Raw genomic sequence first — 13,243 nt, 5'->3', positions numbered from 1 at the left:
GCCAGAAATGAGACTTGTAGCTGATTGTTGCTTCTTTTCTAGGTGACAAAAAATACTGAAATTGTCTACACTCTGACTGCTGATTTCCCTCCAAGTGGCTATCCAATCAGCAGTCAAGAGTGCCGGTGTGAGAGGGAGCCAGAGCTTTGTGAAGCTGAACGGTTGTTTTATCTTAGGCAGGATAAAATCCATATAGTAAAAGGCTACTGCAGCAGTGAGAATGATGAACATCCTATCTGCCCAGCAATGGAAAACATAAGCTGACCGTTAATCCTTGAAAGCCTGCAACAAGAGTACTCTTCACGCTACTGCAGCAGTGATCATAATAATGAACATTTACTGTTACAATGACCCTCCACAAAGAAGATCCTACATGCCTGCAAAATTTTATGATAGACTACTATTTATTTATTTACTTACATTTGTTGACCGGGAGAGTCTGACTGGACATAGGTCCAATTTCAGCAGAGGCCCGGGGAGAAAAGCTCCGCAATAAGTATTACTTGCATTATATAGTTAAAAAACATAGCATTTAAATATAGACGTTAGTCCAGCTAAGGACGCAAACAAGAATAAAACATAGATGTAAAACAGCTGTAGAACATAGTACAATTTTAAAATATGGTGACATATAATAAACATGGTTACGAATGTAGTTGAGATTCATCAGTGAACAATTGATACAATCTGTTTTTGAGGTACATAACAGCCATTAGCAGTTGTTGCTACAAGAAGTTAGTATTATGTGGTAGATAGCTGGGAACATGAGTAGCCAAGCTTGCTAAGAGTAGGTTGTTGATAGGGGGCCGAGAGAGGTAGTGGGTGGGTGGAGTGGATGGGGGCCGAGAGAGGTAGTGGGTGAGTGGAGTGGATGATATTAGGGGGGGGTTGCAAGGGCATATCTGGCAAGTTTTTAAGTGTGATTTTAGTAAGGATTTGAAGTGGGTGCAAGAAGTTACAGAGGTAATTGAGGATGGGAGGGAGTTCCAGAGTTTGGCTATAGTGCAGGAGAATAATGCTTCTCCAGCAGAGTTAATGGCTCTTGTGACATGTAGGAGGGTTTTGTGGCTGGATCTTAGTGGTCTCGTGGTTATGTACGGTTGGAGTAGATTCTGGAGAGATGGGACTTTTGGTTGTTGGTTTATTAGTTTGTGGGCGAGTGCGAGTTGGTACCATTGAAGGAGGTAGGGGAGCTCTAGCCAGCCCAGTTCTGCTAGTGAGAGACAGTGGTGAGTATGGTAGGAAGCCCTTGTGGCGAATTTGTCGATTTTGTTGTAGCAGGTTTCTAGCTTATTTAGGTCGCACTGTCTAAGTTTAACAAATACTGGAGAGGCATACAGTAGGGTACAGATGAGATGAGAATTTGCTACCAAAATTTTAGCTGCTTTGGTAAGTAGTTGCTGATTTCTATATAATGCTCCTAGTTTTTTATGCACATTTTTAATGGTCATGGAAATGTGAATGTCAAAGTTCAGTTTATTGTCTATTTCTACTCCTAGTAATTTGGTGTGTTCTGTAGGATGAATGGTGGTGTTGTCTTTTGCTGTGATGTTAAAGTGAGAGCTGTTTAGGGTAAATTTGGTGGGTTGGAAGATTAGTAATTTTGTTTTGTTTAGGTTGAGTATTAGTTGGGCATCGAATAACCAAGTTTCAATAGAAGAAAATGCTTCCTGTGTGACTTTTTGCAGTTCGTATAGGGAGTGGGCTGTGCAGATGATGGTTGAGTCATCTGCATATTGTATGAGTGTGCCATGTGTTGTGGCTGAGGCTAGATTATTGGTGAAAATAGAGAAGAGTAGGGGTCCCAGGATGGACCCTTGTGGAACCCCTATGGAGACTGGTAGTTGGGGGATAGGTTGTCCTGCCAAACAACTGCTTGTTGGCGGTCAGATAGGTAACTCTGAAACCAGCTGATGACTGGTTGAGAGAAGGATAGGTTATTGAGACGAGAGTTGAGTTGTTTGTGTGGGACCATGTCAAAAGCTTTAGAGAGGTCTAGGAAGGTAGCTGAGGAGAGATATCCTACATTTTTATTTTGTAGGATAGTGTTAGAGAAAGACAGTAAGGCGGTGGTGGTGCTATGGTTAGGTTGGAAACCGTGTTGTTTGTTGGAGAAGAGGTTGTTAGCATTGAGGTGATCTGAGACTTGAGAATGAATACATCTCTCTAACATTTTGGAGAGTGGTGAGAGAATAGCTATGGGGCGGTAATTGGTTAGATCTGTGGAGGGGCCTCCTTTGTGTAGGGGAATTATGTGTGAGACTTTCCATAGTGTGGGAACATAACTTTCTGACAGAGATCTGTTAATCAAGAGTGATACGAGGTAGGCTAGAGCGTCAGCTGCAAGTTGAAGGCATTCACTTGGGAGGCTGTCTGCTACTAATCTAGTGATTTTAAGTTTAGTTAATAGTTGTTTTATTTTGGAGGTAGGAACAGGAGAGAAAGAGAAGCTAGTGGGGAGATTGTTAGTTGTACTTGATGGTGTGGGTTTATGGGGGGGGGGTTGTGTTGTCTAGCTAGTGATAGTACGGTTTGTGTGAAGTGATTGTTGAAAGAGGTAGCAATATTTTCGGAGGAGTGAGTTAAGTTAGGAGTGGGTGTACTTACTTTACCCGGGTTGAGGATGGAGTTTATTGAGGACCAGAATTGTTTGGGATTATGTTGGGAGGAGGTAAGGGCAGACTGGTAGTATTGGATTTTGTCCTGTTTTATAAGCTTTTTGGTTCTATTCCGTAGTTCTAGGAATTTTTGCCTAGTAGAGGGGGTTTTGGTTTTGCACCAGTTGTCCCAGGCTTTATCCCTGTTTTTCATTTCAGACTTGGTGTTTTTTTTTTGTAGCCATGGGGATGGTTGGGCTCTAGCTCAGGAACGTCTTATTCGGGCGTGGTAATTAAGGATGCTTAGGAATGTTTTATTAAAGTAATCAACTGCATCATCTAGTTTGAGGTATTTTAGAGGTTGCCAGTTACAGTCTTTTAGGGATGAGCTGAATGAGAGAGGGTTGAAGTTAGTTTTTTTGCGTATTTGACAGTAGATGATGGGTTTTGCTTTATAAAGGTGTTTTCTTGGTAGGAAGGTTGGGGAGTGATCACTGAGACTGTCAGATAAGCAGCTTGCTATATATGACTGGGGCACTTATTGACTAGTATCCAATCAAGGGTAGTGTGTTTGTTGAAGTTATTTATCCTAGTAGGTGACTGGACTAGTTGGGTGAAGCCATGAAGATTTACATGATGGGTTGGGTGGTTGCTAGAGCAGGATTGCCAGTCAGTGTTGAAGTCTCCTAGAATTTAAGTTTCTTGGGGTAAGTGGTGGGTAGTCCAGCTGAGGAGGTTTTCAAGTGGAGGGATGTTGTGGCCAGGTGGGAAGTAGTAACCAATTATGTTTAGGGTTTTATTTTGGTTTATTTTAAGATTGGTATATATTATTTCTTCCTTAACTATTTGGGGAGCTGCTAACTTTAAGATCTGGATGTCTAGATGCTGCTTAAATATTATAGCTATACCACCTCCTTTTTGTTTAGTCAGTCTACTCTTAGTATATTGTAACTGGTAGGGAGGATTTGCTCATTAGTAATGTGTGGTTTTAACCATGTTTCTGTAAGGATCACTACATCAGGGGAGTAGAAGTCTATGGTGGCATGAAATTCATTCATGCACCTTGTTGCATATACTTCTAATATTTAGGCTTATCAGAAGGAGGTCGGTTGGCTTTCTATTGGCTGTGATTTGGGAGAAGATGTGGTTTGAAGTCTGATTATGAGGGGAGGGGTTGGAGATTGAGGGACCAGGATTGGGATGGATGTCTCCACCGAGTGCTAGGTTGGATATGGATGAGATTAGTGTTATCAATTTCTGTATATGCTTGCTTATAAGGGATTTTTTTTTATTGTGTTCTGTGGGTAATAGGTATGGTGGTAGAGTTATGTTAGGTTGTGAGGTTGTTTTTAGTTTAGGTATTGTGGTTTGTAGTCTATATAGAGGGTGCATTGGGAAGGTTGTTGACCTGATGAAAGAGTAGTAGAATAGAGGTGGGATATGAGTGGTGGTATGTGTGGTGGTACAGTGGTACTGGCTAAGTATGGGAATGGTGGCGGTTTGGTAAGATGTGATGTATGCAAGGAGTGTGCATTCAGTGAGTATAGGAATGGTGTGCTTGTACATATTAGCTGAGTAGGAAGGATAGTAGTGAGAAGCTGTAAGAGGAAGTACAGGTGTTATGATGTTATAGGTTGCTTGAAGGGTGGGAGGGGCTACTGTTTGTAATAAAGGTAGGACCACTGGGGGCGGGTGGTAATTGGGGGCAGGGAGGGGAGTGTAGCGGGCAATAGATGAAGGAAGACTAGCAGTAGTTTTATAGGTTATAATGAAAAGGGCTGGCCCTGATTAGGCTGCAATTGTTCTTGTGGGGAGGGGAGGATCAGAACAGACCAGAAAAGTGGTGGATAGCCAATAGTATGATGAAAAGGGCTGGCCCTGATTTCACAGATATGCACGTCTACAGAAACAATAAGAAAAGGCAGTAGGTACTCTGACTTGCTTGTTTTGCATACCTGTCTTACTGAAATAAAATAAGCCAGTTTTACCAAGGAGTTATGTGGAAATTAGGAAGACAAGAATTTATAAGAGAAAAGGTTTAGTAGAAGTAGAGAAACAGCAGAGCATACATACAGTACAGCATATAAAGACAGAGTTCAGTTAGAAGTACAGAATGGGGGGGCAGCTAATGTTCTGACACAATAAGAAAAATCAGTAGGTACTTTGGACTTACTTGTTTTGCATACCTTTCTTTTGAAATAAACACTTGTAACCAGGAGTATGTGGGATTTAGAAAGACCACAAATTATAGGAGAAAGGGTTTAGTAATACTAGAAAAACAGCAGGGCTTTCAAATAGTTAAAACAGCTTGCAAAAGGAGACTGCTGTTAGGAAGTACAGTATGGGCAGAGGGCAAGCTAACGTCTGTGATGGAGTGCTTTACTTAAAATAGAAATTAAACAAGCACTGCAGGCCAATACATCGAACTTGGCTTGGTGGGGATCCAGGGAAGTAGAATTAAAAGGAGAAGCTGGGAAGAAAAATAATCAATATTAATACAAAATACAGCAACTGTTAAGAAAAAAATGCAAAAGATTCAAAATTACTAACAGAGGAGTGGAAAGAAAAGAAAAACTAGGTAATCTATACACAGATAAATGCCTCAGTTTGTGATAATGTGAAAATTAAGACAAGACTAGAATAGTGTAGTGCTGGTGTTGTGGTGTAGAAAACTTCATGCTTAATTTTGAAGTACTTTCTGAAAACCTTGCAGTGATGTAATATCCACAGCTGTACTACTTCATGCACTAATAAAGACCTAGGTGGGGTAAGTATAGGAGAAAGCTCTCATCATTTTATATCATGTACTGTAGTAATTTCTAAAAAATCATAAACATTCTCATTTTACAAGAATTTCCTTACGTCTGGAGATATTTTGTAAGTCATCAGCAGAAGCACCTCTAGAAGTATTCACTTCCTTCTTTGCAGTACAGTAATTCATCCAAGTCCAGCATAATTGATAAAGAACTTAAGTGTAGCTTGGGTGGGGAGAAGGGGCAGCCTTCTTGGGCACAAAGTTTTAGGAGGCACAACAACAGCACCATAACAACGTTTTCATTTCTGTACCAGCATGAATTCAGGTACTGCTTCTGTGTTCTGAGGAGAACAGATGAGAGCGGACTTTTTTTTTTTTTAATGTTTATGTTCATCACTTGGAGATATGGGCCAGGTGCACAGAACCTGGCACACCTCCCTATTAGGAGAAGAGTGAGCACCAGATTAGAGATTTTTATGTATTTATTTAATTTTTACTCCTAACTAAGACTCGAGGGGTGTGGCACTGGGTGCTAGATGAGCCAGCTGTGGCTCTGAAGGACAATGTGCTTTCCTTCTCTCAAGTAACACTAGTGACAGTTCCTTTCATGCGTTTGACAGGATTATTTCTCCTACTGTATGTGCCTTATGTATCACTACTAAATCCAGACATTGCTAAAAGATTCTTTTTTATGTCTTTTCTTTCTTTGTCATCTTCTTTTAGTCAGTTTTCCTTCATTTCCTTTGGGTCACTTCCTATCCTAGAAAAAAAAAATCTAACTTATTTATTTATTTTTTTATGTTCTTTGAATTTACATGACTGTTTCCCCCATATGCACGGCTGTCTTTTTATATGATCATAGGAGGTTACTAGGCTAATGGCCCTAGGGCCCTTAGAAGCCTAGCCAAGTTAACCCTTGTTCCCAAGAGTGTCTGTTTATTTATTTTTTATTTTATTTATTTTACATTTGTTGACAAAAATCAGCACCTATTACCCATATCAAAGAGTGACACAGGTGGAATCCCTTGGGAGAATTTATGGTTTCCTATCCAATCGTTCAAATTATTCTTAAAAAGGGTCAACAAGGGGTTCTGCTTAACATGGAGTGGAAGTCTGTTCCAGAGATGAGGTAATCTCGGCGAGATAAATCTGTCCCTCCAGTAAGTTCTATTGATGTCACATACCGGGTTAAGGTCCCTTGAGCATGTGATGTGTACCATTTGACCTGCGAATGTGTAACATTTCCATTAAAGCAGGGTCGGATATTGCCTTATGTGCAAGGCACAAGTCGCCTCTGAGCAGTCTATAAGACACAGAGTAAAGGGACAGTGATTTCAGTCTGTTTGAATATGACATGTGCCGGAGACCTTGAATTTTCTTTGCAAGAAACCTTTACGGTCTCTCCAATTGCTGTAGGTGCTCAGAGAGGTACATACCAAAGGGACCATTATACTTTATTATTGGCCTGATGAGGGAAGAGTACAGTGGGGTTATAACCTCTTTTTCCTGAAGGCAGTGTCCTTACTTATGAGGTAAGCAACATAGAATGGTCTTCTTATTACTGCAGAGACATGGTGATCAAAGGTAAGCTTGCTATCAACCTGAGTGCCCAGGCCTCTCACCAGTGATTGCATGCTTAAGGTATTGCTATTTATGGAGTAGTTTTCAGGAATATCATCCTTGCCGAAGGGGATGATAATGCATTTTTTGCATTGAGTGTAAGTCCATGACTTTGGCACTAATCATTAGTCTGTGTAATTCCTTCTTGCAGGGTACTGACATCATTAGGGGACTGAATGACCACTCTTAGTTTGTAGTCATTGGCAAATTTTGTCAGCCACAGACATTTAGTTTTTACCTGTACTTCGGAGAAGTATATTTCGAACAGTAGGGACCCCAGAACAGACCCCTGTGGTACACTACTGGTTACTGGTCTGCTGGAGGAGGTAGAGTCTCCTATTTTGACTGTATGAGTTCTACTGGTGAGCCAGTTTGCAACCCACCTGACAATATATGGCTTGATACCCAGCTGAGTGAGTTTATCAATAATGCTTGAGTGGGGAATGGTGTCAAAGGCCTTGGCTAAGTCCAGGTAGGCTGTATGCACAGTTTTAACTTTTATCAAGGAATGTGGAGACTGTCTTGAAGCAGTCCACCAAGTTTAACAGGCACTCTCTCCCTTTGATGAAGACAAACTTGGTAGGGTGTTTGTAGATTACCTATATCTTTGTTGATAAGGTCCATGATGATATGCTCCATGGCCTTGTAGATAAGGCTGGTTACATTCATGGGTCTATGTTCCTGGGATTTTATGCAAAGGGATGATGGTAGCTGTTCTCCATTCAGCAGCGATGAAACCCATGCTAAGGCTGTGGTTGAACAGGTTACCCAGCAGCATTGCTAAATATTGTTTTAATACATTGAGAATGCAGCCTGGGATGTTGTCTGGTCCCATTGAGGCTGTGGGCTGTGTTTTTAGCCTTGGAGAGGGCATATAAGACTTGTTCCTTGGAGATAATAGGTGGGGGACAGGTGGTAGAGATTTTTTGTGTTATATATGGCAGGGACAGGGGAGTAAAGTTTGCACTGAACTTGCCAGACAGCAGGTTGACTATATCCACCAGTTCTACATATGTAGTACCATTAACTACAATTTCTGCACAAATCTAGGTTTTTCCTTTGAAGTTTTCGATGTAGCTAAAGAACGCCTTATGGTTTTCCTTAGCTAGGGATGCTAATTTGGATTCATAAGTAGCTTTAAAGGACTTGACAAGATGTCTTATTTGCCTTTTTAAATTGAGGAGGGAGTGCTTCCAGGTTTGAGACCATCACTTCCAACTCTTAGAGGGCAATTTCTTCCTCTTATTGTATAGCTTGTTAATAACTGTTGTTCACCAGGTACATTTGTTCTTCCTTCAGGATCTTTGCTTTGGACCTATCAGGTACGGCAGAGTTAATACAATTGTGCAGATGCTTGTATAAAACATTAATGTATATCCCAGCATAGGTAACCTCTCCATCAGTGGGGGAAGGGGGTATGAACTGTTTATGCCATCACATAAGAGGATGTAATTGGGCTTGGTGAGGTTTTTCAGTCTATTTTTCAGTCTATTTTTCAGTCTAGTTGTTTCTGGAGGGAGGGGGGGGTCTGGCATTATTGCCACCTCCGATGAGACTGATTTGTGGTCAAACCTCACCAGGGCGGGCAGCACACTTGCAGTGGTACAGCGATCCTCCTTGTTGGTAAGAACCAGATCCAGAATGTTTGAGCTCCTTGTGGGGTGTCAATGAGCTGGTTCAGGACATTGAGTTAAAGTCTAGTAACCTTTGTGGGAGACTGTTAGTACATGTATAATTAACCCAGTCAATGGACGGGCAATTAAAGTCACCCAGAACCAAAGTGTTTGGCTATATCTTGATTGACTCAAGTAGATCCAGGCAGGCTGAGTGGGTGTCCTGGTTCATGGAGGAAGTCCTACAGCTGGCAGTGATTTGAAGAGGGGGTGTTACCTGGATTAATACATGGGAGTCACTCTATTTAACCAGTCTTGAGGTGTATTTGTCTTTTATGAATATCGATACACCACCTCCCTTAGTTTTCATACCTTAAGTTTGAGGTCTGAACGTGTGGAAGGAATTGTAACCTGGTAAGGCTGGGTTGTTTTTCACAGCCTTAAACCAGGTCTCCGTGACTCCAAAGATGTCAGCAACTTCCAGAGTAAGGACTGCTTCCAGTGAGTTCAGTTTCAGATTTAGATTTCTAGTATTGAGCAGCACAACTTTAAGTTTGTTTTTAGACGGTCTTATTATGCTGTGAGTTTTGCCCTTGTGACGCTGCCTAAAAAAGGCAAAATAGGGATGGCAAGAGCCTTAGCCAGTAACCACAATCCCAGAGGTGACAGATGAAGAGTATCTCTGGCAAAGCATCGAGGTCTGTCGATCATGTCATCCCAGGCTGACAGGTACTGGATTCCCTTAGAATGACACCAGAAAGTAAGCCAATTATTGAAGTCAATCATTTTTGTTTGCAATGACACATCACCCTAGGTAAAGGTAAAATGAGTAAAAAAAGGTGAGGGACATAACTGCCTGGGACACATAATCAGACAGCTCAATCATGTCTCTTTTCATATTGTCCAGTGAGGTACATCTCAAGGGGTCAACTTCTGTAGAACGAGTTTACACTTTGCCAAAACTGAAAACGAGTCCACTCTGCTGAAACTACATATACACAAAAGTACACACTGCCGAACCCCAGAACACAGAACAAGGTAGTATGTTACCATTTCCAGATTGTACCTTTTCCATGATGTAGTGCAGTCTCGGAGTCGGTATATAAAATCTGCATGGGGAGTGGGTTGGATTCCGTTTTGTACATTTCTACTAAGTAAATTGTACCTCTGGAGCTTTTCTCCACAGGCCTCCACTGAAAACAGGCTTGCACCCAGATGGACTATCCCTGTAAACAAATGTAAAATAAATAAATAATACATATTCATCTAAATAACTGATTTACCTGTCTCCATGACGAATTTCTTGTCTCTTCCGACCATCAAAAGATATCCAAGCTGTATTTCGGGCACTTGGGTCTAAGGTTATCTTAAGGAGAATAGATGTACAACACGTATTACATAACAGTCAAAGACAATTAAATTCACTCAGTTTTAGTATACTACAAACAAAACAATAATTATGAAAACTACCTCAGGCCACAAATGGCATTTTACAATAAGACAATGCAAGAGACAGTACAGTGATGAAAGAACATATAGTTATGTTGACGACTTACCATAACTGTAGATGTCTGAGTGTGGTTACTGTTGTAGCCATAATTCACAGGAATATCTTCAGCTGTCTGAATCAGATGTCCAGCCAGGCTTTCAGAGCTGAGCATCCTTCCCTTGTGGCAGGGCTAACATCACCTTATCTCAGCATCTCCATATACATGGTACATAAGTGGCATCTGCATATGCCATATTTGGTTCTTTTTTACCCACTCCAGACAGCAAGAGCCATGTCTATATCAAAGGTTGCTACTTAGTACTGCCCCAAGGATGTAGTCTGTGGTATGTATTTCATGTTTGCTAAGCAAGTGAGCAAACTGGTCTGCAGACCCTTTTCAATCACAACCAGAGGTAATGAGCAAAGTCAAACAGAACAATACAAATTTACCATACATAGATGTACCTAAAATAAATAAATAAAATGTGATATTCCATAACGGTGCATAATAATAAAATATACATTTGTGATTTAAACATTTGCCAATCAGATATTTTATAACGCACAAAAGGTAAGAATATACAGTATAATATGACAGAAATGTGAAACAAGGTGAAATTGTGCAATTCTCTAATGTCCAAGAGCAAAGGAGAGGCAGAAGATGATAACAAATGATATATATTTAGGGAGTATGTATGTACATATTGTATGCATATATGTGGGTACTGTAAGAGTGATGATATGGCCTGGTGCTGATGAGGCAGCACCTTAAGAGATGGACAACGTTGTCTGCTCCTTCTAAAATGGGTACATTTGTGCTCTTCTAATAAATAATACTACAGCTTATCTGCAAATGTTTTGTAGGACTGGATTTTGCACAGCTGATTGGACATACACTTTCAGGCTGCATGAGCTATTTTAGAGAATGCTCTAAAATGGTGTAATTTTCATCATAGCACCTAAAAGGTAAGTATGGTATTTTATGTTAAGTTTGCTTCGTAATGGAGAGCAGTAGAAATTGTGGCTTAGTTTCAATGTGAGTGAATTTAATAATAATAATAAATCCCTAGCTGTAACTGCTAACCACCTAAGCTTTTCTAGAGTGAGATGGTGTTTGCTATTATGGGATAGATAAACAGATTACAGAACTGTATTTACAATTGTCTCAAGTAGTGTAGGTGAAGTGCATGTGGAGCCTGAACAAGTACAGGAGGGAAGCAAGGTCACAAGTCTAAAGGGTGGAGGTGTATATGGTAAAGGGGGGAGTGTATGTGGATATCCACCCTTGGACCCTCATGATACCACTGCAGTAGATGGGATGGAGGGAGGGGAAACAGGAATATAACAATGACCATAATCACACATCCACAATTAAGGTAAGTTGCCTATACAACTGTACTATGTTCCTCATAGATTTCTGTTGCAGTCACAGGTTATAAGAAGATTCCTAAAGCTAGTTCAATTCATGTGGGGTGGTTGGCTTTCTTTTCAGATGAAGAGAAGGGGAAGCTTTCCATGACAGCTGGGCAAATCCATCCCTTGCACTTGACATCACATCATAGCCGGTTTTAGGCACCAGCAAAACCACAGCAAGTTATCTTATCCTGATATTTTGTCACATCTGTAAAACCAACAAAAGCTAGTGCAGCAGTCTTGCATACTTAATAAACTATGAGGGTAATAACTCTTATTTATATCTCCCTTAAAATTCAAAGATATTTCTGGTTGTAGTAACAGTGTTTTGTCAAGTACCAGGCATCAGCATGCCATTAAATATTTTACTACTGACATAGTGCTCCTGGCTTAGTTAAACTCGGCTTTTGGACATTTTCTCCACTAAAACTAACTACATAGCCAGCTTTTAGTCCCTGCAAAACCATGGCTGCAGGGGCCCCCCTTGATCATTTTTGTCTGTGTGGGGGCTGATTGGGGAAAACGAGGAATGAAAAATGCATTAATTTCCTAATTATGCTCTTTAACATGAACGGGCTGTGATATGACCCTGTTAGTATGAAGCTGATAATGAACATGAACAATATAAGCACTAGAGGGATCAGCAGCCCAGAGTGACTTACCTCAGTGCAAACTTTGGATTTTAAGAAGAGCTGATGCTTCCGATCATCAGGGATAGTTTCTCTTTCAGGTAGTTTTATAAATAATACCAGAACACCAGATACTATAACTCAATTTCTTTGCTTAAAAATTCAGTACAATCCCAAAAATAAATACTCAGAATCCTAAATATGTTTAAATATTTCTCTAATTCACTTAAAAGTTACTAGAATAACATATTTTGCATCAACATCTATTTTTGGACAATAAGTATAAAACTCAGATGTCTAGATTAATTGACTGTTTGTAATCCTGAATGATTTAACAGCAAATCAGATTTTTAAGGATAAAGCAAAAGTATGAACAAAATCAGGGAAGTTCTGTGAAAGTAGGGACAGTGACAAGTATGCATTACTCCTCAGTGGGGTAAATCTTACTGCTTCTGCTGTTTGACAACTGCTAAACAGCAGTGACTAATCTGGTGTGGCAGTACCAATGTTGCACAAGGCAGTGCTGAAATAAGTACATAACTAGTACTGCTGTGGCAAGTGTGTGTGTGTGTGTGTGTGTGTGTGTGTGTGTGTGTGTGTGTGTGTGTGTGTGTGTGTGTGTGTAAAAAACATCACTGATTTTTATCTGTGCAGGCACCCAATAATGCCAGGACACATACATTATTCTTCTGTGTATCAAGTTTAACCTGAATGGTGCCGAGATATGTCCCTTTTAGGATAAAGCTAATAATAGCCTCTGTTTACAACCACACCCATTCTAAAACCAGCCCTGCTCAAATGTGAGTGTGTGTGTGTGTGTGTGTGTGTGTGTGTGTGTGTGTGTGTGTGTGTGTGTGTGTGTGTGTGTGTGTGTGTGTACATAAAGCTGCTACAGGTTATGTGGGGCTAGAGATTGTGTGGATATTACATCTTTAATTTTCATCACAGTCAAACCTTAGAGGTGCGCACATGAAGTCATTATAGCTCGTGTTTGAGCTGAGGGCAGTGTTTCTCACAGACCTCAGAGGTGTACAAAGAAGGTTACTATAGATTGTGTAAGAGAGGTGTACTGTCTAGGAGCAACACATTTGAATATTACTGAAATCATTTTCACAATCATGTACTAG

At 40.5% G+C, this 13,243-nt stretch overlaps 1 protein-coding gene across 3 annotated transcripts in view; it reads right to left on the bottom strand.

The window, feature by feature from the left end:
* The window catches only part of LOC122800798 (NAD kinase-like), a 673,639-nt gene that overhangs the window by 34,123 nt on the left and 626,273 nt on the right, over positions 1-13,243 (bottom strand). For all 3 annotated transcript variants that reach the window (XM_044070075.1, XM_044070074.1, XM_044070076.1), the window contains exon 11: positions 9,869-9,951. In XM_044070075.1, coding sequence (XP_043926010.1) covers positions 9,869-9,951 — 83 coding nt within the window. The remainder of the gene's footprint in view (positions 1-9,868; positions 9,952-13,243) is intronic.

This window comes from Protopterus annectens, chromosome 4.part1, assembly GCF_019279795.1.
Source record: "Protopterus annectens isolate FY-2018-M chromosome 4.part1, PAN1.0, whole genome shotgun sequence".
NCBI classification, from domain to species: Eukaryota; Metazoa; Chordata; order Ceratodontiformes; family Protopteridae; genus Protopterus; species Protopterus annectens.
The sequence above is the reverse complement of the archived record's forward strand: the minus strand, read 5'-3'. Positions and strand labels throughout refer to the sequence as shown.